The 27,306-nt window shown below is 63.4% G+C and overlaps 1 protein-coding gene across 1 annotated transcript in view; it reads left to right on the top strand.

The window, feature by feature from the left end:
- The first annotated feature begins 2,266 nt into the window (after window positions 1-2,266).
- The window catches only part of LGR6 (leucine rich repeat containing G protein-coupled receptor 6), a 43,550-nt gene continuing 18,510 nt past the window's right edge, over window positions 2,267-27,306 (top strand). The window contains exons 1-4 of the mRNA XM_054712995.1: window positions 2,267-2,475; window positions 16,915-16,986; window positions 17,878-17,949; window positions 19,217-19,288. Coding sequence (XP_054568970.1) covers window positions 2,267-2,475; window positions 16,915-16,986; window positions 17,878-17,949; window positions 19,217-19,288 — 425 coding nt within the window. The remainder of the gene's footprint in view (window positions 2,476-16,914; window positions 16,987-17,877; window positions 17,950-19,216; window positions 19,289-27,306) is intronic.

Raw genomic sequence — 27,306 nt, 5'->3', positions numbered from 1 at the left:
CGGCTGCCTCCTGCACGCCCCCCACTGGGGATCGAGCCCACAGCCCTGACATGTGCCCTGACCTGGAATTGAACCCTGACCTCCTGGTTCCTAGGTCGACCGACGCTCCACCACTGAGCCGTGCAGGCTGGGCCTGGCCTGAGTTCTTGCCTCCTCTCCCCCCCCTCCCCCCCCGTGTGCCTGCGTGTGCATGTACAGTGGGGTCTGGGGGGGCTCAGGTGTCCCCAGTTCACATGCCCTGCCCTCCGCCCCCCTAGGGCCACACGCACGCGCAAGAACTCATTGGCACCCAGGGAGGGGCCTCTCGGGAACGTCCTGGAGGGCTTCTGGCTGCTGGGGCGGGGCCCGCAGGTACACATCCTCCACCCGCTGACCTTGGCGGTGAAGACCCGTGAGCGCGTGAGCACCCCTGCAGTTCCCCAGTGTGACCACCAGATGGCACACGTTCTCCTTGCAGGAGTGGCCCTGGTGTGTGTGTGGGCGGGGGGAGTGGGGGGGCAGGTAGGGTGTCCCTGGGGCCACCCTGGCTGGGGAAGCAGCGGGACCAGGTCCTCAAGCGCCCAGCTGGCCCCTGCTGGTCCTCAGTGTGTCCGCTTGGTCTTGCTCTCGGCAGAGAAGGGGTTAGGAGTCAGACGGGGTGAGGGCTCCCCGGGGTGGGCAATCCGCATCTTCCTTTCCACGAGCCTCCGGGCAGCGTCCTCGGAGCGGCCACCAGGTGGCGCTGTGGGCCACAGGGCTCTCATGGCGACCCTGGCGTGGGGGACACAGGGACACCCCGTGTTTATGCCCATGAGCAGTACGTGCTAGGGGCTTTCCCCAAGGGGGGGGGGGCCCTGTCCCCAGCCCTCCAGTTCCCCCGTTTTCAATGTTGTTGTTGTTGTTTTTTAAGATTTCAGAGAGAGGAAGGGAGAGGAATAGAAACATCACTGATGAGCTGCAGAGCCTAGAAATGAGAAGGAAAAAAATGAGAAGGAAAACGTTAGGTATGTCATGAATACATAAAACATATATAGATGCGCGTCTGCGTTAGCATTTACTGCCATAAACACATCTAGGATAAAGAGCTAACGGTTATCAAAACTCACGGACATCAACACAGACCTCCCTGGTGCCATCGGCCGTCAAGACGAATGCGCACAAACTGCCTCAGGTGTGGCCTGTGACATTTTTGGAAGAAAAAAAACACACAAAGAATTGGTCAAGAAGATAAGAACTGAAGCACATGATGAGATGTAGTATTTTATTTAACAATGATCAATAAAATTATATAGAAAAATCACACCAAAAAAGTAAAGATGGAGTGTGAAGTCACAGCTGCCTAAAGCTACCTGTCGTGCAAAAAGAAAAGAAAAAGGATGCCGAAACCGGTGTGGCTCAGTGGATAGAGCGTCGGCCTTCGGACTGAAGGGTCCCAGGTTCGATTCCGGTCAAGGGCATGGACATTGGTTGCGGGCACATCCCCAGTGGGGGGGGGGGTGCAGGAGGCAGCTGATCGATGTTTCTCTCTCATCGATGTTTCTAGCTCTCTGTCCCTCTCCCTTCCTCTCTGTAAAAAATCAATAAAATAAATTAATAAATAAATAAATTAAAAAAAAAAAGAAAAGAAAAAGGAACCTCAGTGATGAGAGAGAGTCATGGATCGGCTGCCTCCTGCAGGCCCCACACTGGGGATGGAGCCCACAACCCAGGCATGTGCCCTGACTGGGAATTGAACCGTAACCTCCTGGTTCACAGGTCGACGCTCAACCCCTGAGCCACGCCGGCCGGACCCTATGGAGGTTGCTTCCCGAGGGCCTCCTCCGGGCCCCCGGTGCCCCATGGCTGTTCCTGCGGGCGAGAGGGTCTGAGTGCGCACGCCTAGGCCCTGGGCCCCGGTCCAGACAAGCGCAGGTCCCGGAGCGGCCGGCGCCGCCGCTGTCCCGGGCCCCGCTGCTGTTTTTCTTTCCTGGATGGAACTCCTGCCAGCGCCGAGGAAGGCGGGCCGGGCCGAGCCGGGCGCACCAAGTTTCGCTGACTCCTCCTCCGCGCGTCTCCCTCCCTCGCCCAGCCCAGCCCAGCGCGCCAGCCGGGGGAGCGCACTCCGCAATGCCCGCGCCGCTGCGCTGACGGCAGGGTCTCCGCGCGCGCCCGCCCGCCCGCCCGGAGCAGAGAGCCCGTGGGCGCCCCCGCCTTGCGCCCCGGCGGCGGTGACGGCGCAGGGCCCTCCTGGCGGCGTCCCCGGTGCGCCCCGCCGCCCGCCGCCAGGTGCCAGCCCGCCGCCGCCGCGATGCCCTGCGCGCCAGGGCTGCGCGCGCCGTGGCTGTGGCTGTGCGCCCTGCTCGGCGGCGCCCCGTGCGCCCCGCAGCCCGGCCCCGAGCCTGCCGCCTGCCCGGCCCCCTGCCGCTGCCGCCGGGACGGCGTCATGCTGGCGGCGGACTGCTCGGAGCTGGGGCTCTCCACGGTGCCCCCGGACCTGGCCCCGCTGACCGCCTACCTGTGAGTTCCAACGGGGCCGCGCGTCCCCGCCGGCGCGCGCCTGTGCCCGCCCGGCCTCAGGCTGGGGCACCTGCTGGGTGGGCGCCCTGCGCATGGGCCTGGGGAGGGCTCTCCCCTCCGGGGGGCTGACCCCTGGGGACCGGACGGGAGGAGGTTCAAGGGGGAGCTCAGGCTGGGTGAGAGGTGGGGGGTGGGGGATCTGGACCCCGAGCCGGAGGGACCCGGCTTGGCCGCCCCTTCTCCTCAGAGACAGCCCCCAGGGCGCCTGCAGGTGAAGCTGCCTGAGTCGGAGGAGGAGAGGGGAGGCGGCTCCGTGGGGGGAAAGGTCTGTGGCTCTGGGGGGGGGGCCAGGACAGAGCTGTCACACTGAGGCTGGGGGGCCCCCAAAGCCGGGAAAGGGGCCTCACCCACGCTTGTCTCCTCCAGAAGGGACCCTGCGGGACCCGTCTTTTTGGGGAGGCCGCCTGGCTCCCCGGGGGCTCCGTGGGGGCCGTCCCAGGAGGCGGCGCAGGAGACACTAATGTGTGGGCAGGCGCCCAGGCTGAAAACACCAGAGAACCATTTTTGGCGTCTGCGATGGGGTGCGATGGTGCGTGAAGGGGACTCTACTGCGGGCGGCTGTCCCCGGGCGGAGCTTCCCTCCCGAGCCTGAGGGCTGGGGGCTCCGGATGGGGTGCCCCCCGGGCAGGAGGAGGGGGTGCAGACGCATTCCAGGCCATGTACCCCAGAGTCCCACGCTTGCTCTGGGGGAAGGAAAGGCCCCCCCGGTTCGGCCCTGCCCTGCCCGTGCTCCTGCAGCTTTCTCAGAGGGCAGAGGGGCTGGGACCGGCTGTCCGTCTGTCTGTCTGTCCCGGGGCGGGCCCTGAGCTCTCTGCCTTAGGGCCTCGGGACCTGGGAGCACGAGGGAGCGAGAGCCGGGATGGTTCTCATAAGAGTGGGGCGTGTCTGTTGAACCAGGGGACGGGTGCTCGGTGCTGGCGCGTCCTGGGTGGGTGGGTGTGCAGGGTCCGGAGTTGCCATCCCACATGGGGCTCCCCTCCCAGGCTCTCCGCCCTGAGTTGGGGTGCACAGGGTGGGGGGCGTGGAGGAAACAGTGACCCTGTTCCAGAAGGGGCTCAGGCTGTGAGCCGAGTCCAGGGCTGGTGAGGACGCCCCGGAGAGCTGGCTCTGCCCCCCGCCTGCTCCCCCTCAGGGCAGCCCCACCTGTGGCCATTTTATATCTTGGGGTGCATGGCATTGAATCCTCTGAGGACGGGGTTCTGTGGATAAAAAGAGTTTGGGCCCGGCCGGCGTGGCTCCGTGGTGGAGCGTCGACCTATGAACTGGGAGGTCAGGGTTCGATTCCCGGTCAGGGCACAGGCCCGGGTTGCGGGCTCGATCCCCAGTAGGGGGCGTGCAGGAGGCAGCGATCGATGGAGTTTGTAAGTTCTTTGGTTTTTCTCTTCTCGTCCCCCAGCCCCACGTGGGGATGTCCGTCCGGTCCACGCCTCCCGGCTCCGGGTCTTGCTGTACAGCTTGTGCTCCTGAGAGTGGGAGAGGGGAGGGGACGAGGCGATGAGGGGACGGAGCGGGAGGGTGGGGGCCTCTGGGAGGTGGGGGGAGGGGAGGAGCGTCCCCTCTGGGTGGGGAAGCAGGGGTCTCTGCAGGAGCCGCTCGGAGGAGCCTTCCCTCTGGGCCTTGGGAGAGCAGCCCCGTCACCTGCCCCCCTCCCCCCGCCCCGGCCCCTTCCTTCCTCTCCTCAGCGAGGCTGGCAGTGCCCGCTCTGGCCTTGCCCCCGGCGGCCTGGCTCCTGGTGAGGACGGTACAGGCTTCATCTGACGATGTGACCCCGTGCCCTCTGCCCTGGTTCCTCCAGACCCTGGTTCCTCCCAAGCTCTGCCCCCTGCTGAGAGTCACCCAGCTCCTCGGAGCCTCAGACCAGGTGTGTCTCTTAAAAATAAAAAAGTATTGATTTCAAGCCCTGGCTGGTGTGCCCAGTGGGTAGAGCGTCAGCCTGTGGACTGGAGGGTCCCCGGTTCGATTCCAGTCAAGGGCACACGCCCGGGTTGCAGGCTTGATCCCCAGTGGGGGGCGTGCAGGAGGCAGCGGATTCATGATTCTCTCTCATCATTGATGTTTCTCTCTCTCTCTCTCCCTTCCCTCTCCCTTCCTCTCTAAAATCAATAAAAATATTAAATGCTTAAAAAAAATTATTGCCCTAACCGGTTTGGCTCAGTGGATAGAGCGTCGGCCTGTGGACTGAAAGGTCCCAGGTTTGATTCCGGTCAAGGGCATGTACCTTGGTTGCGGGCACATCCCCAGTAGGAGGTGTGCAGGAGGCAGCTGATCGATGTTTCTCTCTCATCGATGTTTCTAACTCTCTATCCCTCTCCCTTCCTCTCTGTAAAAAATCAATAAAATATATTTTAAAAAAATTATTGATTTCAGAGTGGAAAGGAGAGAGAGAGAGAGAGAGAGAGAGAGAGACAACATCCATGATGAGAGAGAATCACTGATTGGCTGCCTCCTGCACGCCCCCTACTGGGGATGGAGCCCACAACCCGGGCATGTGCCCTGAACGGGAATCGAACCCTGACCTCCCGGTTCATAGGTCGACGCTCAGCCCCTGAGTCACGGTGGCCGGGCTCCCCTTCCTTTCTGATGAATTCTGACAGCCTGAGTTGCAGCCCCCCCAAACTTGGGACCTGTGAGTCTAACCTCAGTCCGTCCCCCCATTGCTGTGCCCCCAAACTTCTCTGGGCCTCGGTGTCCACATGTGCTGAGAAAGGAGAGCGTGGGGGAGGCAGGGAGAAGCCACCCAGGAGGCTGGTCTGGGGGACACAGAGCGCCCTCAGGGTGGCAGGTGGTGGGGAGGGAGGCCAGGGGGCAGCACCCAGGCCAGGGAAGAGGGAGAGGGCATGGGGGGGGGGCGTGATTCCAGGAACCGGGTCCTCAGGAGGCCGGCCGTGCCAGCCCATCCGAGGGCAGCCCCTGGGGGTGGCTGGAGGAGGGTGAGCGTGGGGGGAGCCAGCACCCCAGTTCAAAGGAAAGGCAGGAAACAGCCGTAGGCACGAGAAAAAGGAAACGTCTGGCTCTGGCAGCGGCGGGCACGGGCGCGGCCGGGCGGGGCGGCGGGCGGAGGGGAAGAAAGCCTGGCTCGGAGCAGAGTTGGCCCCCGGCCCGCCCACTCCGCCCGCCTCCCCGTTCCACGGGCTCTCAACCCGGCGGCCCCACACACGCCCAGCCCCTCCCGCCCTGGCCCGTGCCCCCGGGGCAGAGGCGGAAGACAGGGCCGCGCCGGGGTGCCCGGCGGGAGGTCTGGGGGCACCCGGCCCCTGTCTCGGGCCCGGGGTCTGTGAGCTGGGCGTCTCTGGGGCGGCCCCTGAGCCTCTCCCACGTCTCCGCGTCTGCGTCTTGAACGTGGAAACTCGCGCAGCGCGCACCTGGAGGGGGCCGGGGAGGGGCCAGGAGACAAAGGCGGCAAAGCCAGGGGCCTTCCCCGCACTCCTGCTCCCACACGCCCACGATGGGTGTCATTTCCCCCACACGTGAGCAGCGGAGGCCCCGAAAGGGAATATCGGAGCTGCAGGGACCGGGTGGGCCTGCCCTCCCTCCCTCCTTCTTCCTTTTTTTAAAAAAAAATATTTCTGCCGAAACCGGTTTGGCCCAGTGGATAGAGCATCGGCCTGCAGACTGAAGGGTCCCGGGTTCGATTCCGGTCAAGGGCATGTACCTTGGTTGCGGGCACATCCCCAGTAGGGGGTGTGCAGGAGGCGGCTGATCGATGTTTCTCTTTCATTGATGTTTCTGACTCTCTGTCCCTCTCCCTTCCTCTCTATAAAAAAATCAATAAAATATATTTTAAAAAAATAAAAAAAAAAAATATTTCTATTGATTTCAGAGAGGAAGGGAGAGGGAGAGAGAGAGAGAAACATCAGTGAGGAGAGAGAATCACGGATCCGCTGCCTCCTGCACGCCCCACACTCTGGATCGAGTCCGCAACCCGGGCCTGTGCCCTGACTGGGAATCGAACCGTGACCTCCTGGGTCATAGGTCGATGCCCAACCCCTGAGCCACACTGGCCGGGCCTCGTTCTTTCTGCTACAGCCCGTCCTGCTGACCTCCAGGGAGGGAGGCCTGTCCCTGGCGGCTGGGCTCCTGGGCTCCTGGGCTCCTGGGCTCCTGGGCTCCTGGACAGGAAGCGCCCCTCCCTCCTCACGGGGACAGGGGCACCCGGTGGGATGGTCCCCAAGGAGGAGAGACCCGGCTCCTAGGTCCCTTCGTCTGGAGAGCCTGGCTTCTCCCCAGAAACGGAGCTCCGGGGGCCGTGGCATTGGTGTCCTCCCCGGTGGCCCGAGGAGAGGCCGGTGTGATGGGCACTCGGGGGTGCGATCCTCGGCTGCCTGGGGTGTCCCCGGAGGGGCCCGTGAGCTCATCCCTAAGGGGCTGGGGCCTTGGGCTGGCAGCTCACTCCACGGGGAGCAGGGCCGAGGACGGGGAGTCCTGCGGGGGCTCTGGGCACCTGGGGAAGGTGTGGGAGACGGGATCGGGGTCAGTCTCCAGCTCCCCCCATGTCGGACATGACAGCTTCTTTCAGCCAAACTGCCACGGACTCCCTGACTCAGGGGCTGTCGGAATTGGGGGGACCCCCGCCTCTGTGCTAACTACTCTCCTGGTAAACACAAGGGGAGGGGTCCCCAATTTCTAATGAGGATGCAGAGGTCTCTCCTCCTGCCCTTCAGACGTGGGAGCAGGTCCCAGAATGAGGAAGACGCCAGGATGCCAACCGTGGGCAGTGAGCAGAGTTATTTTGGAAGCAGAAGAAGGGCATGGAGGAGCGGCTGGCACCGTGCCCCCCGGAGCCAGGCCAGAGCGGGCACGGCGGGCGGGCGGGCAGCGGCGGGGGGGGCTGGGCCTGGCCGCAGGGACGGAGGCTTCCCGTGTGCCCGGTCCGCAGCCTCCTCTTCAGAGACCTGCAAGGAGGGCCCGTCTCGGGGACCGACCCAGCCCTGCAGCCAGGCCCTCCCGGTCGGTCGTGAGAGGAGGACTTGGAGCCGGGCCGGGCATGGAGGCTGTGCCCAGCTCCCCGCCTCCCCGTCGCTCCTGCACGCACGGAGGGGACGCCGTCCTGGCTGAAGCCCGCACGCCCTGGGCGTGACCTGCCTTCCAGGGAGAGGCTAGGGGGTCAGGAAGGCCCATTCCTGGGGCCCAGACCAGAAACGGCACGCGCCACGCTTATTCTTCTTCTTAAATATACTTTTATGGATTTCAGAGAGGAAGGGAGACGGGGAGAGAGAGAAACACCGATGATGAGAGAGGACCATGGATCAATAGCCAACTGGCGGGCCAGAGTCGGGGGGGCGCAGAACAGAGCCTGTGCTTATCTGAGAGGGAGGAGGGCAGCCCCCTTCAGACCTGGGCTGGCCCTCACCTGGCTCCCCGGCAGGTCCCAAGGGGTGGCACCTACCCAAGATGGCTGTCCTATCTGGGGGGCCTCGAAGCTGCCAGTCGGGGGGCCTCGAAGCCGCCCGCCCGCCAGCCAGCCCGTGGCCAGGCAGGGTTTCCTTAAGGGCGACGTCTGTTTACAAACCCTTCCACTGAGGAGCTTTGCCTTCCCTAATGCGTTCTCTTATTTGTTTACGTATTTGTTGGAAAAAGAAAACTTCTTCTGAAAATTTCCATCCAGTTTCCGACCCGTTAAGACGCGCGGAGGAATGTGCCCGTCCGGGGCTGGGACGGGGCGAGAGCGCTGGCCACGGTCAGTCCCCGAATAGCCGCCGTGTGTCCGGTCCTCGCCCGGGCCCTGAGGGTCCGAGATGACTAAGGCCTGCGGTCGGTGTGAAGAGGAGTGCCCGGCGGGCGGGCGGGCGGGCGGGTGAGGAAGAGGCCACCCTGTGAGTGTCGGGGTGGAGACGCACACAGCCTGGCTGTGGGGCGCCCGGGACTGGGGCGCAGTGGGGAGGGATGGGCCCCTCGGCGTCTTGTGATGGCCGCGGTGCTGGGGCCAGTGGGAGGGGAGTGCGGGGACCCCAAAGCCCCAGACTCAGCAAGTGTTCATGGAGCACCTACTGTGTGCCGGAGCCGGTGCTGCTCGGATGAGGCAGGTGACAGTGACGCACAGGCAGTTCCCGGTCCGGACGGTGAGATGCCGAGGGAACGGTTTACAGAAGATTTGCAGAACGAGTCTCTCTCTCTCCTTTTCATTCATTTATTTTATTTAAAAAAAAAAAAAATATTATATATATAAATATATAAATATATATATATATACGTTGTATTGATTTCAGAGAGGAAGGGAGAGGGAGAGAGAGATAGAAGCATCCGTGGTGAGAGAGAACCATGGGTCGGCTGCCTCCTGCACGCCCCCCACTGGGGATCCAGCCCGCAACCCGGGCCTGGGCCCTGACCTCCCGGTTCGAGGGTCGGTGCTCAGCCACGGAGCCGCGCGGGCCGGGCGCTCTCTCCTCCTCAGACGGACGTTCTGTTGAAGGATCACGTGCATCAATAGGAAAGGGTCCCCATCCCAGATGTGGGGTGTGTGATGCAGCTTCCCAGGCCGCACCCACCTGCGTAACCAGCACCCCGACCGACCTGACCGGGAAGCAGGGTGGCCACAGCTCTCCAGGCCCCGCCCCCGCCCCCAGCAGCGGGGAATCTGGGTCGGCCCTGGGTCGTGACCTCTGACCACACAGTTGCGCCTTGCCCGTGTTCTCAGCTCCCTCTAAGCCAGTGGTCGGCAAACCGCGGCTCGCGGGCCACAGGCGGCTCTCTGGCCCCTGGAGTGCGGCTCTTCCACAAAACACCACGGCCTGGGCGAGTCTGTGTTGAAGAAGTGGCGTGAGAAGAAGTTTACGTTTAAAAAATCTGGCTCTCCAAAGACATGTCAATCGTTGTGCTGTTGATACGTGGCTCTGTGGACGGATGAGGTTGCCGACCACGGCTCTCAGGGGAGGGCTGGTTTGCGTCCGGCTTCTTTCTCTCGCCGCGTCTGACGGTGCGCCCACACCGCTGCCCGTGGCCACGGTCACGTCGGATGCGTTTTGTGGGTTCTGAGCCCCCAGGCGTGGAATCTCCGGGTCCCGTTAGGTCCCGGCGCTGTCTCCTGGGGGACGGGTGGAGGGGTCACCGCCTTGGTCGGAGGCAGCAGGGAGGCCGGTGCTGGGAGGAGGGGGAGCGGCTGGGGGTGCCCAGGGCGGGACCCCGAGGGGCAGCCGGACGTCGAGACCCTCTGACCGCTCCCTGTGCCGTTCCCAGCGGCTCCAATAGCAAACCGGTGGCTTCGCGCGGCGGACACGGGTTCTCTGAGGTCTGAGGGGCCGGAAGCTCGGGACCCGGGCATCGGCGGGGCTGTGCTCGCTGGGGCTCCTGGGGACGGCCTACGGCGCGCCTCTGACCACGTCTCCGCCTCCGCCTGCACCTCGCCTCCCCCTCGGGGGGTCTCCCTGTGGGTCTCCCTTGCCGCGGGTTTGGGGACCACCCGAATGACCCGAGATGCGTTCTTTCCTCATTTCAGCACCTGCACGTGGGACACCTGCAGAGACCCCCCTTTCCAAGTGAAACCACACCCCCGGGTTCCAGGTATTAGGTTGTGGACGTATCATTTTTTTGGGGGGACCGCCCTTCAGCCAAATGCACCGCCCCTCACCGTCATCCTAAGCACCCAGCTCCATCCCGCCCTTTGCAACGCTCCCGGGCCACTTCCTGATGGCTGAGCCGCACCCTCTCGGCTCCCACAGGTGACACTTCCTCCGGGAAGCCCTCCTTGACTGCCCCCCCGCCCCCCGCCTAGCATTCCAGGTTCCGTGCAGCTGTGTCTGCGCTTCTGAGTCTGTCCTCAGAGGGCTGTGTCCTCCAGGCAGGGGGTGCCCCCTCCGTCCCCTTCCCCAAGCCCCCTGGCACACCCTCTGGCACCCCCCCCACCTCCTCCAGGGCTCAGCAGGCCTTTGCCCACAAGGGTGCTGGAAACAAAGACTTTGGGGCTGAGGCCTGTTTCCAGCAGTGGCCAGGGCACCGTGGCCAGGGGTAGCCCGGTGTCCAGCCGCGTCCCCCCCAGTCCCCGCTGCCCCCCGGACACGGCCGCCGCCTCAGCGGGAACCTGGCTGCGGCCTCCCTCGGGCCTCTGTGGCTGCCCTGGTTGCACACGGTCCAGGGCGGGAGGAGGCGCGGGGGCGGGCCGCCCAGACCTTTGCCTTTCCTTGGAGGAGCCCGGGGAGACGGATGCCTTTGGCTGAGGGACCGGGACCAGAGATCGGAAGATCAAAGGATGCCGCCATCAGGGCTGGGCAGGTGGCGTCACTTGGGGCAGCAGCTGGTGCCTCCCAAGGGCAGGGCTGACCCAGGACGCCCTCCCCGCGCTCCCGGCCCCGCCCCCGCGGGCGCCCTGAGGGGCAGGGCTCTGGGAGCTGAATGCAGGGAGGGAGGGATGCCAACTGGCCTTGGTGCCCCCCCCCCTGTGGGCCCCGCTGTACCCCACCACTCACACCAGGACCCTCCGCTTAACCCTCACAACAGCTCCCTTACGAGGAACTATGACATAATGTATCTGTATCTTTTAAAACATATTTTTATTGATTTCAGAGAGGAAGGGAGAGGGAGAGAGAGATAGAAACATCGGCTGGCCCTAACCGGTGTGGCTCAGTGGATAGAGCGTCGGCCTGCGGACTGAAGGGTCCTGGGTTCGATTCCGGTCAAGGGCATGTACCTTGGTTGCAGGCACATCCCCAGTAGGGGGTGTGCAGGAGGCAGCTGATCGATGTTTCTCTCTCATCGATGTTTCTATCTCTCTCTCCCTCTCCCTTCCTCTCTGTAAAAAAAAAAAAAAAAAATCAATAAAATATATTTTTAAAAAAAGGAAAAAGAAATAAACATCGGCTGCCTCCTGCACGCCCCCCACTGGGGATGGAGCCCGCAACCCGGGCCTGTGCCCTTGACCAGGAATCGAACCCGGGACCCTTCAGTCCACAGGCCGATGCTCTCTCCACTGAGCCACACCGGCCAGGGCTCCCAGTCCCATTTAGGAAACCGTCTCGCTGGGTGTCTGGGTGCTGTGGGGCTGGGCTGGGTGGCACCGGGGGTCCTCAGCGTGTGCCCTGGGAGTGCAGGGGTGGGGACAGGAGGGGGGAGGGCTCCCAGCTGAGGGAGGAGCTTGCACTGGGCCGTGGGTGTGGGGGGCTCTGAACAGAGGGCCTTTTCTCCGTTCCCCCCCAGACACTCCCTGGCCCTTCATCCATCGGAAGGAAGGCAGGAGGATCCGTGTCTTCAGCTAAACAAACAGAACTCAGGGCTGCGTCTCCCACGAAGGGGACTCCCCGCCCGCCCCGCGCACCCGTCCTTCCCGCCGGCCCCCGTCCTGGGACCGCAGGGGGCCCACGGGTTCCCGGTCCGAGGGGAGGTCTCAGTCCGATAGAAGTGGGGCCTTTCGGGCCGAGCCGGAGATCGGAGGGGACAGGGCGGGGAGACGCTGGGGGGTCAGAGGAGACGGGGCTCGGAGGATGGAGGGGGCGGCCCCCACCCCGATGCACAGTCCCTGCTGCTCTGCTGGGCTTGTCCTCGCCCCTCCCGCCTCAGCTCTGTCTCCTGCTCTCGTCACTCCTCTGCTGGGGCGCCTGTGGGTGCCCCCCTCGCCCCACCCCCTGCACGCAGAGGACCTCGTGGCTGGTGGTGTGTGTGCGTGACAAGGACAGGTGATGGGGAGACGGCGCCTGAGCGAGCTGTCCCGGGGACTGGGGGTGACGGTCTGCAATCGAGGACAGGACTGTGTGTGTGTGGCTGACTTTTTTCCATTTTTCATTTTATTTTATTATTTTTTAAACATAAAAATACGTTTTATTGATTTCAGAGAGGAAGGGAGAGGGAGGGGGAGAGGGAGAAACATCCATGAGGAGAGAGAATCATGGATCGGCTGCCTCCTGCAGGCCCCACGCTGGGGATCGAGCCCGCACCCGGGCATGTGCCCTGACAGGGAATCGAACCCTGAACCTCCTGGTTCACAGGTCGACGCTCAACCGCTGAGCCGCCCAGGCTGGGCTGCTGCTGACTTTGTGACGGGAGCTTCAGAGGTCAGTCCAAAGGCCACAAGGACGAGGGTGAGGAAGCCCTGTGGTCCCCGGCCGCAGCCCCAGGACCGGTCACTCAGGCCTGTCCTGGGCCGTGCCCTTGTCATTGGTCCTCACGGATGGGCTCTCGGACGGCGGGACGCACACGTTCCTGGGCTGTGTAGCTTCCTCGCCCGGCGGAGCCCGGTGCATTATAGGTGCTCGGTGAGCGCTGGTTGAGTGACGGGTGCCTGGGCGATGAGAGGAATGCCTGGGGGCTTCCTGTAGGAGGCGGCACCTGACCTGGGTCTTGGCGAACGGGGGGGATAGGGGGACGTCGGGTCGTGGAGCTCACGGGTCCTGCCGGTGGGTTCCTTGCTGTGGGCTGGGCACCGGCGAAGCACGTTGCCAGTGGGGAAACTGAGGCAGGGAGAGGCGACGTCACGTGGCCAGAGTCCCACAGCGGCAGAGCCGGGGATCAGACCCCCGACGTGTGACCGCGGAGGCTGCAGGGGGCCCGGCGGGACTGCCTGTGACGAGGGACGCGTCTGTCCTGTGTGGGGCCGCTGGCCACGCGTGGCGGCTGAGCCTCGAGGCGTGGCGCGTGCGGCCGAGGAGCCGACTTGATTTCATCGGAACGGGTGGCAATGCCCCGTGTGGTGGCGGCTACTGTACCGGGCAGGGCAGGTCCCTTCGCGGCGCGGGGCGTGGGCGGAGAGGGGAGACGGGGCCAGAGCCGTCCCCGAGGATTCCGAGGGGAGGGTCTCCTGCCCCCCATCCCCCGGCACACCCCCCCCATCACACCTGCTCCTGGTCTCCATGGCGACACCGCCGCACCCCGCCGCCTGGGTGGTCCCGTCGCCTCACAGGGTGAAGTTCTGAGAACATTTTCCTGACGCGCAGCCAGAATTTCCACTTCCCGCGCCCAGGGCTGGGGCTCTGCTCCCCCTCCTGCCAGCCTCGCCCGCCCCCACCCCCACCCCCATGGCCCCGTCCACCCAGAGGCCCCGGGGCTGCGGATGGGGGTGCCCCTCACCCTCACAACCCCCGCTGTTCAGCGGGGAGGCGGCGAGCGTGCAGGGCCCAGCGCAGGGAGGGCGTGGGGCCCCTCGTCCAAACTTAGTCAGAATTCAACCGACAGCAGCCGAGGCTGAGCTGCCAGACGTGGGCTCCGTGCAGCTGAACAGCCCGTGAAGCTAGTCCCAGAGCATGACGTGCGTGCGCATGCATGTTTATGTGCACACGTGCACATGCATGCATGTATGTTTCTATACATGCGTGCATGTGTGTATGTTTCTGTACATACATGTGTGTCTAGGTGAGCGTCTATATACATGCATGCACACGTGTATGCGTGTGTTCTGTACATGTGTGTACACGTGAGGGCTTCTGTGTGTGCATGTGTGTGTCCTCCAGGTGGTCCTAGGATGACAGGTGGACACAGTGGGAGCCCAGGCCTGGGCATTCAGTCCGGTCACAAGTTGGTCTCCAGAGGCAGCATCACGGAGCGTCCCGTGCTCCTTCGGGAGACAGGCCCGGGGTAAACTGAGGCACAGAGCAGGCCGCGGCCGCACGGGGCTTTCCCGCCAGAGGGGGAGGCCCGGCGGAGGCCACTGGCGTCTCCCGAGTTCCCGACTGTGACCTGCGGAGGCTTCCAGAAAGCTTGTGACTGTGAGCGGTCCAACACGCTGGGATGCACACGGGCAGGCACACACGTGTGCCCTCACACACGGCACACGCGTGCCCAGCACCCACAGACAAGCATATCCAGGAACTTGTGCAGCCCCAGACGTGCCCCCGCGTAAACATCACCCGTTCCTGCGGCCGAGCCGATGCCGCTGCAGCCAGACCCAGGCACCAGGGCTCGGCGCCCCCCGTCCCGTCTGGGCACGGCCTGCGGTCTGAGCTGCTCTCTGTCGCTCGGGGAAGCCCACCTCCTGGGAGGCCTGTCTCAGAGCCTCCACCCTCACAGGGCACCTTCCTGAGATCACCCAGGCAGGGCTCCCGCAGGCCCCACAGAACAACCCCCCCGGACAACCTCCCAGGACGGCCCCCACATACGACTCCCCCAGGACGACCCTCCAGGATGGCGCCTCAGGATGACCCCCCAGGACGACCCCCCAGGATGGCCCCCCACATACCACCCCCCAGGACAGCCCCCCAGGATGACCCCCACATGACAACCCCCCCAAGATGACCCCCCAGGACGACCCCCCCACAGGGTCAGTGGGCCCTTATTGCTCCCGGGGCCCTGGCTTCAGCTGGGAGGACCTTAGCGGGAAGCCTCCTGCCCTCCCACTCCCAGATCTGCGCTCCTCCCCACTCTCCCTGGCACCAGCCTCACCCCTTTTCCTTTTGTGCGGGGGCCCAGGCCTGAATGGGGCTCCCCCCGCCCCGCCCCCCCCCCCCTGAGTCCACCCCCTTCTCCTGCCCCCGCAGCTGGGCTGTGTTGTCTCAGGGCAGGATGTGGGGGGCTGGGCCCCTCCCCCGGGGAGAACAATGAGGCCGCTGGGGGGGGGGGTTGGAGCCACATCAGAGCTCGGGGGACGGCCCCTGGAGGGACAGCTGAGTGATGGTCCTGAGTCACGGCCACGAGGACGAGGACGGCGCTCCTGTGGAGGCACGTTCAGCGGGCTCAGGGTAAACACGGGACGCGATCCGTGATCCGCTCTGCTCCTCCCTGCCCGGCGAGGGCGAGCCCGGCCCGGCCCGAGGGGAGGTGTGGGCCCCCCCGGCCGCCGTGAGCCCGCACTGTCCCTGCCCTTCACACCCGCCGGAACCCGGGGCCAGCGAGGACCAGACTCCGGCTTAGCCCATCGGCCGCCTCTCGGGCCGATGAGCACCACGACCCTTCCTCACGAGGGGCAGGTCTGCACCGGAGCAGGGAGGGGGCTGAGGACCAGAGCTTCATGTGCCAGCCCCGTGTTCCGCGTGCCAGCCCCGTGTTCCGCGTGCCAGCCCCGTGTTCCGAGTGCCAGTCCCGTGTTCCGCGTGCCAGCCCCGTGTTCTGTGTACCAGCCCCGTGTTCTGTGTGCCAGCCCCGTGTTTTGCGTGTCAGCCCTGTGTTTCATGTGCCAGCCCCGTGTTCCGCGTGCCAGTCCCATGTTTCATGTGCCAGCCCATGTTCCGTGTGCCAGCCCCGTGTTCTGTGTGCCAGCCCCGTGTTCTGTGTGCCAGCCCCGTGTTCCGTGTGCCAGCCCCGTGTTCTGTGTGCTAGCCCATGGCTCTGCCCTGCAGGGACCATCCTCCCTCCCCGGGGACTGCTGGCGAGCCCAGGCTTTATCAGAGATGGAACACTGGAGACTAGACAGTCTTTTTATGTACTTGCTTTTTTTTTCTTTTTTTAATATATATTTTATTGATTTTTTACAGAGAGGAAGGGAGAGGGACAGAGAGTCAGAAACATCGATGAGAGAGAAACATCGATCAGCTGCCTCCTGCACACCCCCCACTGGGGATGTGCCCGCAACCAAGGTACATGCCCCTGACCGGAATCGAACCCGGGACCTTTCAGTCCGCAGGCCGACGCTCTATCCACTGAGCCAAACCGGTTTCGGCCGTACTTACTTTTTAAACATATTTTTATTGATTTCAGAGAGGAAGGGGAGGGAGGGAGAGAGAGAGAGAGACATCAGTGATGAGCCCTCGCTGGTGTGGCTCAGTGGATAGAGCGTCGGCCGGCGACTGAAGGGTCCCGCGTTCGATTCCTGGTCAAGGGCACGCGCCTGGGTTGCGGCTCCTGGACACGGAGTCGTCCGTGAAGGCGGTCTGCGCTGTGAGCGTTTCGTGTGCCGAGCGCCTCAGAGGCTCCCGGGACACACGTCCGTCCCGCCGCTCGGGAGCGGGCGCCTCCGCCCTGTGCCCAGAGGCCAGGGCCTGCGGCTGGCGACGGAGGGAGGGAGCCCAGAGGAACGTGACCGCAGGCCGACGCTCGGAGGGCAGCGCCCCCCCCCCGGCTCTGGGCCGGCTCGGGAGGTGCTCACGCCTGCCCTGGAGGTCGGAATGGCAGGGCGCCCCGTGCCTCAGTTTCCCCGTGGGTGCACGGAGTGTCAGGTGCGGGAGGGGGCTCCTCCTCTCCTGCTCGGAAACCCGATGAGTTTTCCTCGAGGCCCCTCTGCGGGGAGGCCAGCTTCCCCTCCAGCCCTCGTCGGAGCCGGGCCCCGGGGGTCCAAGCCGGCGGGAGGAAGGCCCAGGGGACGGCGGGGATGGGGAGCGACGCCCACCGGGGCTGCCAGGCCTGACTCGGCCAGCGCCCACGCAGAGGGCGGCTCTGGAGTTCGGGGGCAGGTGGTGGGCGCTCCAGGGCCCGCCGGGCGCTGTGTGTGTGTGTGTGTGTGTGTGTGTGTGTGTGTGCACACGCGTGCTGGACGCCACCAGCCGGGGCTCATGGGCTGCTCCCAGCATCCTCCGTTTCCTCTCCACGCAGAGACCTGAGCATGAACAACCTCACGGAGCTGCAGCCCGGCCGCTTCCGACACCTTCGCTTCCTGGAGGAGCTGTGAGTGGATGGGGGGGGGGGGGGGGGGGCGGGGAGGCTGGGCACCTCGAAGGGCTGTGGGCACGGGGCCCCCTCCAGAACAAGGAGCGGGGAGCTGTTCTTTTTTCTTTCCTTTTAAAAAACATATATATTTAAATATACTTTTATGGATGTCAGAGAGGAAAGGAGAGGGGAGAGAGAGAGAGAGAGAGAGAGAAACATCCATGATGAGAGAGAATCCTGGATCGGCTGCCTCCTGCATGCCCCACCCTGGGGATCGAGCCCACCACCCGGGCCTGTGCCCTGACCGGGAATCGAACCCCCTGACCTCCTGGGTCATAGGTCGAGGCTCAACCCCTGAGCCGGGCCGGCCAGGTGGAGCTGGAAGCCTGCGTTGTCCCACCTGCTCCGTGGGGTCGGATCCCCCGGGACCAGCTTCCTTAGACCGGGACGGCAGCCAATCCCAGCCCCACTTCCTAACTAAGCCTCCTGGGCTGTGGGGTTGGCTGTGGCGTTGAGGACGCGGGGAGACGCCGACACCCCGTCTGTATCGGGACCCTCCGCGGTGACAGGAGCGACCCAGACAGGGAGAGAGGACGGGCTGTGGGGCCACGTTAGCCCAGGAGGGTGTGGGCCGTGGAGCCGCCGGCTGAGACGTTCAGGGGCTCTGCGGCTGCCGAGCGCCGGGACCCTGAGGGCCGTGATCGACCTCCCCAAACCGCAGTTTCTTCCCCTAAAATCTGGGACACTGGTGGCCCCAGACGGGGTGACTGTGAGGTGGTGGGTGTGGCCCAGACACGGTCGCTCTCAGAACTTGGGAGTCAGCACCCCATCCGCCCCCCAAGGCTAACAGGGTCCCCTCCGTGGGTGCCCTGCCGGCCGGCATCACCCACCCTCTGCTCCGACCTGCAGGCGTCTCTCAGGAAACCACCTGTCGCACATCCCGGGAGGAGCGTTCTCCGGCCTCCACAGCCTGAAGATCCTGTGAGTAGGAGCGACCTTGGCCCCGAGGCGTGACCTTGGGAACGGAGGCCACAGGGCGGTTTCGTGCCCGAGTCTCCGTCCGCCGCAGACGCGCCCGTCACTCCCTCCTTATCTGCCCGCTCCATCTCAGTCGTCACTTCCATTCCTGTGCGGTCGCTTTGTGTGTAACACGTTATGGTTTGTGAACACGCGTTTCATCGTGCCCGCGATTATGGCAGCCCTGCAGGGAAGCACACCGTCCTTTATTTATTTATTTATTTTAAGTATATTTTATTGATTTTTTACAGAGAGGAAGGGAGAGGGATAGAGAGTAGAAACATCGATGAGAGAGAAACATCGATCAGCTGCCTCCTGCACGCCTCCTACTGGGGATGTGCCCGCAACCAAGGTCCATGCCCTTGACCGGGATCGAACCTGGGACCCCTCAGTCTGCAGGCCGACGCTCTATCCACTGAGCCACACCGGTCAGGGCAGCACACCGTCCTTTAAAAATTTTGTTTAGAATTGATTTCAGAGAGGAAGGGAGAGGAGAGAGAGAGAGAGAAACACCAATGATGAGAGATGATCATGGATCGGCTGCCTCCTGCACGAGCCCGCAACCCGGGCATGTGCCCTTGACCAGAACCGAACCCGGGACCCTTCCGTCCGCAGGCCAACGCTCTATCCACCGAGCCACACCGGCCAGGGCCCCATCTTTTAAAAAAAATATTTTTATTGATTTCTGAGAGGAAGGAAGAGGGTGAGAGAGAGAAACATCAGTGATGACAGAGAAACATGGATCGGCTGCCTCCTGCACACCCCCTACTGGGGACCCAGCCCTCAACCCGGGCCTGTGCCCCTGACCGGGAATCGAACTGTGACCACCTGGGTCATAGGTGGACGCTCAACCCCTGAGCCACGCCAGCCGGGCCTTTCTGACCCAATTTCAGCAGAACCGTGAGTTCTGGCTTTTGGCCCTCACTCCACCCACGTGTCTGCTTCTGCTCCATCATCCTCTTTGCTCTGCCTCACCCTCCCGTGACCCCTCCCGTGACCCCTCCCGTGACCCCTCCCGTGACCCCTCCCGGCCGGGCGCAGCCCACCACACCTCAACAGGCCTCCCCCACCGCCCTCTGCCCCCGCCCCCCTGGGCTGGGCCTGGGCCGGGCCAGGATGCCCTCTGGGCTCCTGCAGCTGGGGTGCGAGAGAGGGACCTAGCTTGGGGTGGGGTTCAAGGCCTGGGGGGGTCCTCACGCCCCTCCTCTCCTCTCCTCTCCTCTCCTCGCAGGATGCTGCAGAACAACCAGCTGGGAGGGATCCCCGCCGAGGCGCTGAGGCAGCTGCCGAGCCTGCAGTCTCTGTGAGTCCCGGCCAGCCCCCGCCCTGCACCCGGGTCCCCCCTCTGCACCCCGCTTCCCCCCATGTTCAGACGGCGTGCGCTCCGGTTTCCAATGTCTCCGGGTGTTTGCTGTCGTCAGAGGACGTGTGTGTGGATCCGGGAGGGGAGGCTCCAGGCCCCGTGAGGACTGTGGGAACGGGACCTCCCTAGGCGGGGCCACCAGGGCGGCCTCCTGGGGCGCCTGGCGTTCTGCCGGAACCCCGGGGGGAGGGGGGCCGGGGGTGCTGGGCGGGGTCGGCCGCCCCCAGAAGTGTCAGGAAGGAAGGACCGTCTGCTCCGTGTAGGCTGCTCTAGCCCCCAGGGCCTCGGGGTGGGGTGGCCCAGACGCCCATTTCCTCTGCCCGGGGCGGGGCTGCGTTGAGGACGCATTGGCCACCCAAGACACGGCCACCCTCCAGGGAGCCCTGCAGCTCCTCTCCCGCCCAGCGGGGGCGTCGTGGGTTAGAGTTTGCGTCTTTGAAACCTGGCTCTGGTGGCAGCCTGGAGGACAGCCTGGAGGACAGCCTGGAGGAGGGGGCTGTGCACTGAGGGAGCGTGACGGCGTAGGAAGGAAAGGCCGGTGCAGGGGCCGGAGGAGAGGTTGGCGGGCTCCGGACAGGTCAGGAGGCCAGGCCACGCGGCCTGGAGTCGCTTCACCTACTGCCAGGAGACCCCGGGCAGGTGACCGAACCCCGGCTTCCGCTTCTTTATCAGGAAAATGGGGCGGAGCCTCAGGAGGAGGCAGGAAGTGAGTTCACGCGTACGAGAGGCAGAACAGGGCCTCTGGCCGCCCTGCACTCGTTCTTGGTGGTGCCGGCTGGAGGTGGGCGTGGAGGGGAGCAGGGGCGCTGACCTCCGGGTGGGCGAGCGGCCGGGACCCAAGAGCGTGGCCCTGGGAGCGGGTCAGTGAGAACGTGCTGGCCGAGGCGTCGGTGGACAGTGACGCCCAGAGGGCGAGAGGAGGGCCCAGGGGAGGGCGTGCTGGTGCCCCTTCGGCAGGAGCTGAGTCTGAGGCGCCTGTGGGTGGGGTGACAGCGTCAGTGACCACCTTAAAAACGGGTCCCCTCCCTGCAGCACATCAGTGTGTGCGTGTGCGTGTGCGTGTGTGAATATGTATATGCATGTGAGTGTATGTGTGTGAGTGTATGTGTGTGTATGTGTGTGAGTATATGCATATGAATATGTGTGTGAGTGTATGTATATGTGTGTGAGTGTATATATGTGAGTACGTGTGTGAGTGTATGCGTACGAGTGTATGTGTGTGAGTACGTGTGTGAATGTGTGACTGTGTGTATATGTGTGTGACTATGTATGTGTGTGTATGTAAGCATGTGAGTGTGTGTATGCGTGTGTGAGTGTATGTATATGTGTGTATGTGTGTGAGTGCGTGTGTGAGTACGTGTGAATGTGTGAGTGTGTGCATGTGTGTGAGTGTGTGAATGTGTGACTGTGTGTGAGAGTATATGTAAGCATGTGAGTGTGTGTATGTATGTATATGTGTGTGTGAGTACGTGTGAACGTGTGAGTGTGTGCATGTGTGTGAGTGTGTGTATATGTGTGTGTGAGTGTGTGTGTGTGTGAGTGTGTGTTGGGGAGGAAGGCAGGACAGCCTCCCTGGAGCCTCTGTGTGTGAGGTTAGATCCCACTCTTTTGGAAGCCGGGACCCCAGAGCACGACACCATCCCCCATCCCTCTGTCCCTCCGTCCCTCCGTCCCTCCGTCCCTCCGTCCCTCCGTCCCTCTGTCCCTCCGTCCCTCCGTCCCTCCGTCCCTCCGTCCCTCCATCCTCCATCCCTCCGTCCCTCCGTCCCTCCGTCCCTCCGTCCCTCCGTCCCTCCGTCCCTCTGTCCCTCCGTCCCTCCGTCCCTCCGTCCCTCCGTCCCTCCATCCCTCCGTCCCTCCGTCCCTCCGTCTGCGACGGGGACAGTGAGGCCCGGTGCTGGGCTGAGAGGAGAGCGGGAGCTGATGGCCACTAGCCTGGGCCCCGGCTGCTGGCTTGCACCTGCGCGGCAGCACCCAGCCCCCCGCCCCCCCCCCGTCCCCCGTCCCTGATGCACTGGTTCTTCCCCACCAACGTGGGACGGAGAGGCCGCTGGTGCCAGCCGTGCCACGCCAGGCTGGAGCCACGGCCAGGAGGAACGCGGGGAGCCACGGAGCCTGGGGGAATAGACACCGGTGGGCGGGGCGACGTGGGGAGGGGTCGATGGAAAAGCGGAGAAACAGCTCGGAAAGGCCTCAGGACAGGGCTCGGCTGGGCCCAGAGGGGACCCGGAAAAGTGCGGCGGCAGGAGTAGAGGGCAGCGGACGGAAAGACAGCCCGTCCGGGACCCCCTCGGGAGCCCTGCGGCCTGCCAGGGCAGCACAGGGGCCCGCCGCCGAGCCGAGCTGGGAGGTGCCAGCCGCCGGGCCAGGACCCAGACGGGGCCCGGGGTCCAGCCAGCCTGCCCGGACCGCTCCTGCCAGCGGCCGGCCGAGGGGAGCGGGTGGGGGGATAGGCGTGTGAGCCAGGCCCGCGCGCAGTGTGGGAATCGACAGCGGCCCAGAGGCCTGGCTGCTAGGAACCAGCTGGGAGGCCCCAGGCCAGGCGCCCCCCCGTCTCTGAGCCCAGGGCCCCCCATCTCTACAAGGAGAGGGCTGAATGAGGTGATGGGCAGACGGGCGTCCCAGGAGGACGCCGTGCCGTGGAGATAACTGATGACCTCCTAGCGGGGTGATGGGCGCGGCCCCTGAATCGCCGTGACCCTGTGAGTTCTCTCTCTCTCTCTCTGGGATGAAACTCTGTCCCTCTGTTCCTCCGTCAACAACAGAAACTTATTTCTAACGGTTCTGGAGGCTGGAGGGCTGAGGGGGGGCACCGTGGAGTTAGAGGGGGCCCTGTTCTGGGCTGGAGGTGCCCCTCTCTGCCGTGGAGAAGCCCCCGAGGCCCGGTGGGTGCTGTCAGCACCACCCAGCTCGCCTGCCAGCCAGAGCGGACCCTGAGGCCCGGCCGTGCTGTGGGGCCCCGGCCGAGGGTCCCCGGGGACGCGCGAGGTGGCGGGTGGCTCCCGGGCGTGGCTATTTCGGGATCCGTGATTACAGGCTGCTGTGTTTGGATCTCCCCGAGGTTCCGGGAGCTGATTGCTACATGTGCGTCTGGGGCAGAGGCCGCCCTGAGGTGGGTGGGCGCGCGGCGGCCCCGGCCCGGGATGAAGGTTGAACGCGGGCAGCCTGGCTGCTGGAGGCACGAGGGGTGTGTCCGCGTGGGCTGGGCCCGGATCCGGGGAGGGTCTCCCAGCGTGAATGCTGGTGTGGACGGAGGCGGCCCCGCGGGCCACCCAGGAGCAGGGTGGCGCCTCCGCCCGGACCACTCGTGGGTCTCCCAGCCCCCTGCCCTCGCGCCCCCTGGCGCTGCTGCAGGCCCCGCCTGGGAGGCCTTCGAGAGGCCAGAGCACCCCCCGGGACGGGGCTGTGAGCGGGCACCTCAGGTGGGGTTTAGAGGCGTGTGGGTCCCAGGCAGAGCCAAGAAGTGGGGTGACCCCTCCCCCAAGAGACAGGGCAGACACAACCTTCCTCCCTCCTGGACCACTGCCCCTTCCTGAGCAGCTGCAGGGTTCCGGGTGTGTCCAGAGGGAGGGGAGACCCAACCACTGTGCCCTTCCCTCCCTTCCTTCCTTCCCTCCCTCCCTCCCTCCCTCCACCAATTCCTCCCTGCATCCATCTATCCCTCCTTCAATCCATTCCTCTATCCATCCATTCCTCCCTCCCTCCCTCCCTCCCTTCCTCCCTCCACCAATCCCTCCCTCCATCCATCTATCCCTCCTTCCATCCATCCCTCTATCCATCCATTCCTCCCTCCCTCCCTCTACCAATCCTTCCCTCCATCCATCTATCCCTCCTTCCATCCATCCCTCTATCCATCCCTCCATCCATCCATCCATCCATCCATCCATCCATCTATCCATCCATCCATGTACCTACCCATCCTTCCATTCCTCCATCCTTCCATCCATCCATGTATCCATCCATCCATCCATCCATCCATCCATCTATCCATCTATCCATCTATCCATCCATCCATTTACCTACCCATCCATCCATTCCTCCATCCTTCCATCCATCCATGTATCCATCCATCCATCCATCCATCCATCCATCCATCCATCCATCCATCGTGTCCATCCATCCATCCATCCATCCATCCATCCATCCATCCATCCATCCATCCATCTATCCATTTACCTACCCATCCATCCATTCCTCCATCCTTCCATCCATCCATCTATCCATCCATCCATCCATCCATCCATCCATCCATCCATCTATCCATCCATCCATCCATCCATCCATCCATCCATCCATCCATCCATCTATCCATTTACCTACCCATCCATCCATTCCTCCATCCTTCCATCCATCCATGTATCCATCCATCCATCCATCCATTCCTCCATCCTTCCATCCATCCATGTATCCATCCATCCATCCATCCATCCATCCATCCATCCATCCATCCATCCATGTGTCCATCTATCCATCCATCCATCCATCCATCCATCCATCCATCCATCCATCCATGTGTCCATCTATCCATCCATCCATCCATCCATCCATCCATCCATCCATCCATCCATGTGTCCATCCATCCATCCATCCATCCATCCATCCATCCATCCATGTATCCATCATACTCCATCCTTCTATCCCTCCATCCCTCCATCCCTTCAGACCCAGGACCCAGGATCTGTGTTTGAACAGGACCCGCCCCGCCTGCCAGGCAGTTAGTATGCTCGTAATCAAACTCGGAGAATCGCTGCTCTTCTGTCCAGGAGCTTCTGGGCGCCCTACTCTCTCCCGTCCTTAGGAGCTGCCCACGCCCCGACCCCTGGGCCCTCGAGACCTTCTGTGCCACGTCCCCGAGAGGTACCCCCTTTCCTGCTGTCACTGCACACGCAGGAGGGAGTGTGAGGTTGGATTGGTTTGGTTGTGGACCAGCCTAGAGGCTGTGAGATGCCCGTGACCCCACGCGGGACACACAGCGGGAGACACAGAGGTCAGACGAGGGGAAGAACCCCTCAGATGTCTGTAACCATGGGGAGAGAGAGGCCAGACTTCCTTCTTCTGAAAGGCCTTTAGGGTCACCAGCGCCGGCCTGGGGCCAGGAGGGCGGGCTTGACCCCCTCCCCCTGACCCACTGGGCATTTTGGGGGAGCTGCAGTGTCTTTTCAGAATCCCGTTCCTCTGCCCCCTGAGAGGACCCGGAGGGGACGTGAGAGAAGGTGGGACCACAGCCAGGAGGGGTGGGGGCGGCGCCCCGTGCCTGCAGCCCCCTTCCCGGCTGCACCCCTGGCGTTGGCACCCCCCCTCCCTCTCCCCAGGCCCCCCCATCCCGGGGAGCGAAGACTGGCCGGGGCGGGGAAGCGTGATCCTTTTCGAGCCCATGAGTAATTTTCCACTCGTTTATGAACCTTGGGAGCCCGGCGGCTGCCAGGCACTGGCTGGCGTGTGGAAATTCACACGGCAGCCGGAAAGGGCGGCCGGCGCTCCGGCTCCCGCTCGGCCACCGGCGAGGCCGCGTGGGTGGAGGCTGCCCGCCCGACCACAGGACCTTCCACTCAGGAGCTGGAAGGTGGAGGTGGCCACCCAGTCCCATCGCCCCTCCTGCAGGCGAGGGAACGGGGCAGCAGGGAGGGGTGACTCCAGGGTCCCCCCAGGCCAGGCTGCCCGTGCCTCTTCCCTCCGACCTCTTTTTTTTTTTTTTTTAAATCCTCACCCAAGGATGTTTTTCCACTGATTTTAGAGAGAATGGAAGAGAGAGGGAGAGAGACAGAGAGAAACGTCGATGTGAGAGAAACACACCGATGGGTTGCCCCCTGCACGTGCCCCGACCAGGGCCCAGGCCGGGGAGGAGCCTGCAACCGAGCTACGTGACCTTGGTGGGAATCGAACCCGGGACCCTTTGGTCCACAGGCCGACCCTCTATCCACTGAGCCACACCGGCCAGGGTGAGGGTGGGACGCAGAGCAGGTGACAGACGCGGGCAGGTCCTGCGATGCTGCCCACACCCTCCCCTCCTCTCCCCTCCCCTCCACTCCCCTCCCCTCCCCTCCCCGGCGCGCTTCCCCACGCAGCTCCCGGCCACCCCCCTCCTCCCAGCTCAGAGTCTGGGACTTAATTACACCCTGACGCCGCTTGTTTGCTGAAAAACATGTTTATTTTGGTTCTGACTCATTGCAGAGAATTTAGAAAAGACAAAAACTGAAAAGAGGGGAAATAAAAATCACCCACAGTCCTACCACCCAGACACAAAGCCGGGTGTCTGCCTCTGCGGACACGCTCGCTCTTACCACACACGCTTCCGCCGTGAGGCAGGCCGCCGCGCCATCCCACGGGGGCCTGGCTTGTGGCTGCTTCCGAATCCCCCTAACGTGGCCCTGGCTTTAACGTCACCGTTTCAGCTTTAAGTCGTTTTTAAAAACTAAGATGTCACTCACGCGGCGTAAGATGCAGCTTTTCTGAGAGTGGACGTGCGGTGGTGGTCAGCGTGTCTGCAGACGTGCGAGACCGTTTTTGAACCCTGGTGAGAGTCGCTCCCGGGGGAGAATCGTGAGACCCAAGCTAAGGGGTTAGGAGTTGACCGGGAGCCCAGGTGACTCTGAGCAAGAGAGAGACACGGTCACAGCCTGGAGCCGGGCGGGGTGTCTCGGGTCTGTGTGAGTGGATGGCAGGATGGGCAGATGGAAGGATGGATGGGTAGATGGACGGAAGCATGGACAGATGGATGGAATGAAGGATGGATAGGTGGATGGGACAGATGGATGATGGATGGATGGACAAAGAGATGGATGGAGGGATGGATGGATGATGGATAGACAGATGGACAAATGCAGGGATGGATGGACAGATGAATGGAGGGATGGATGGATGGAAGGATGATGGAAGGATGATGGATGATGGACAGATGGCTGGCTGGCTAGATGATGGACAGATGGATGAATGGATGGATGATGGACAGATGGATGGATGGATGGATGATGGACGGATGGATGGATGGATGGATGATGGACAGATGGATGGATGGATGATGGATGGATGGATGATGGACAGATGGATGAATGATGGATGAACAGATAAATGGATGGATGAACAGATAAATGGATGGATGGATGGGTGGATGATGGGTGGATGATAGATGGTAGATGGATGGAAGTATAGATGATGGATGGATGGATGATGGACAGACGGATGGATGGATGGATGGACAGATAAATGGATGGATGGATGGATGGGTGGATGATGGATGGATGGTAGATGGTAGATGGATGGAAGTATGGATGTATGGATGGAAGGATGGATGGATGATGGGCAGATGGATGGGTGGACAGATAAATGGACGGATGGATGGATGGGTGGATGGGACGTTGGGAGGCTGGGGATGAGAGGATGCATAGCACATAGCTATAACCTCCCCAGTTCTCATTCTGGTCCCCAGGGCGCCTATGAGACCCTGGACACAGGAAAGGAGAAACTAGATTGTGGGAAGGCCTGGGAACCTGTGTCAGGGAAGCCAGAACTGATGGGACTTTTCCTCCTTCTCTCCCCCCTCTCCCCCCGGGGTTCCTTGAAAAGTGCTTCCCTGTGGCCTGGTCTCCCCTGGTCCCTCTCACTGCAGCGCCTGCTGGGACGGGTCCTAAGCGTCTTTGAAACACTGGGTGCTGCTCATGTCTCCTAACCTCTGACATCCCCGCCCCCTTCCGGGGAGGCCAACGGGAAAACCCCCGTCTGCCTCTTCCTCCTCCAACCACAGCCGCCCGTGGCCAAGGGCAGGCGTCCAGGCCCCGGGGAGCCCCAGAGCCCAGCTCTCAGGCAGGCCAGGAGGGACCCAGTTGCCAGGCACCCGCTCGACGTGAGGAATCCGATGGCGGGGGGGCCGGGAGGGGTGCGATGGCTGTTTGTGGTCCCCACCCCGGGACTCCAGCACCGTCACCCACCGCGCTGGCCCTCTGCCCGGGCCTGCGGGCCGT

The sequence above is a fragment of the Eptesicus fuscus genome, chromosome 24 (genome assembly GCF_027574615.1).
Source record: "Eptesicus fuscus isolate TK198812 chromosome 24, DD_ASM_mEF_20220401, whole genome shotgun sequence".
NCBI classification, from domain to species: Eukaryota; Metazoa; Chordata; class Mammalia; order Chiroptera; family Vespertilionidae; genus Eptesicus; species Eptesicus fuscus.
Note: the sequence above shows the minus strand (reverse complement) of the source record. Positions and strands in the feature narration are given on the sequence as shown.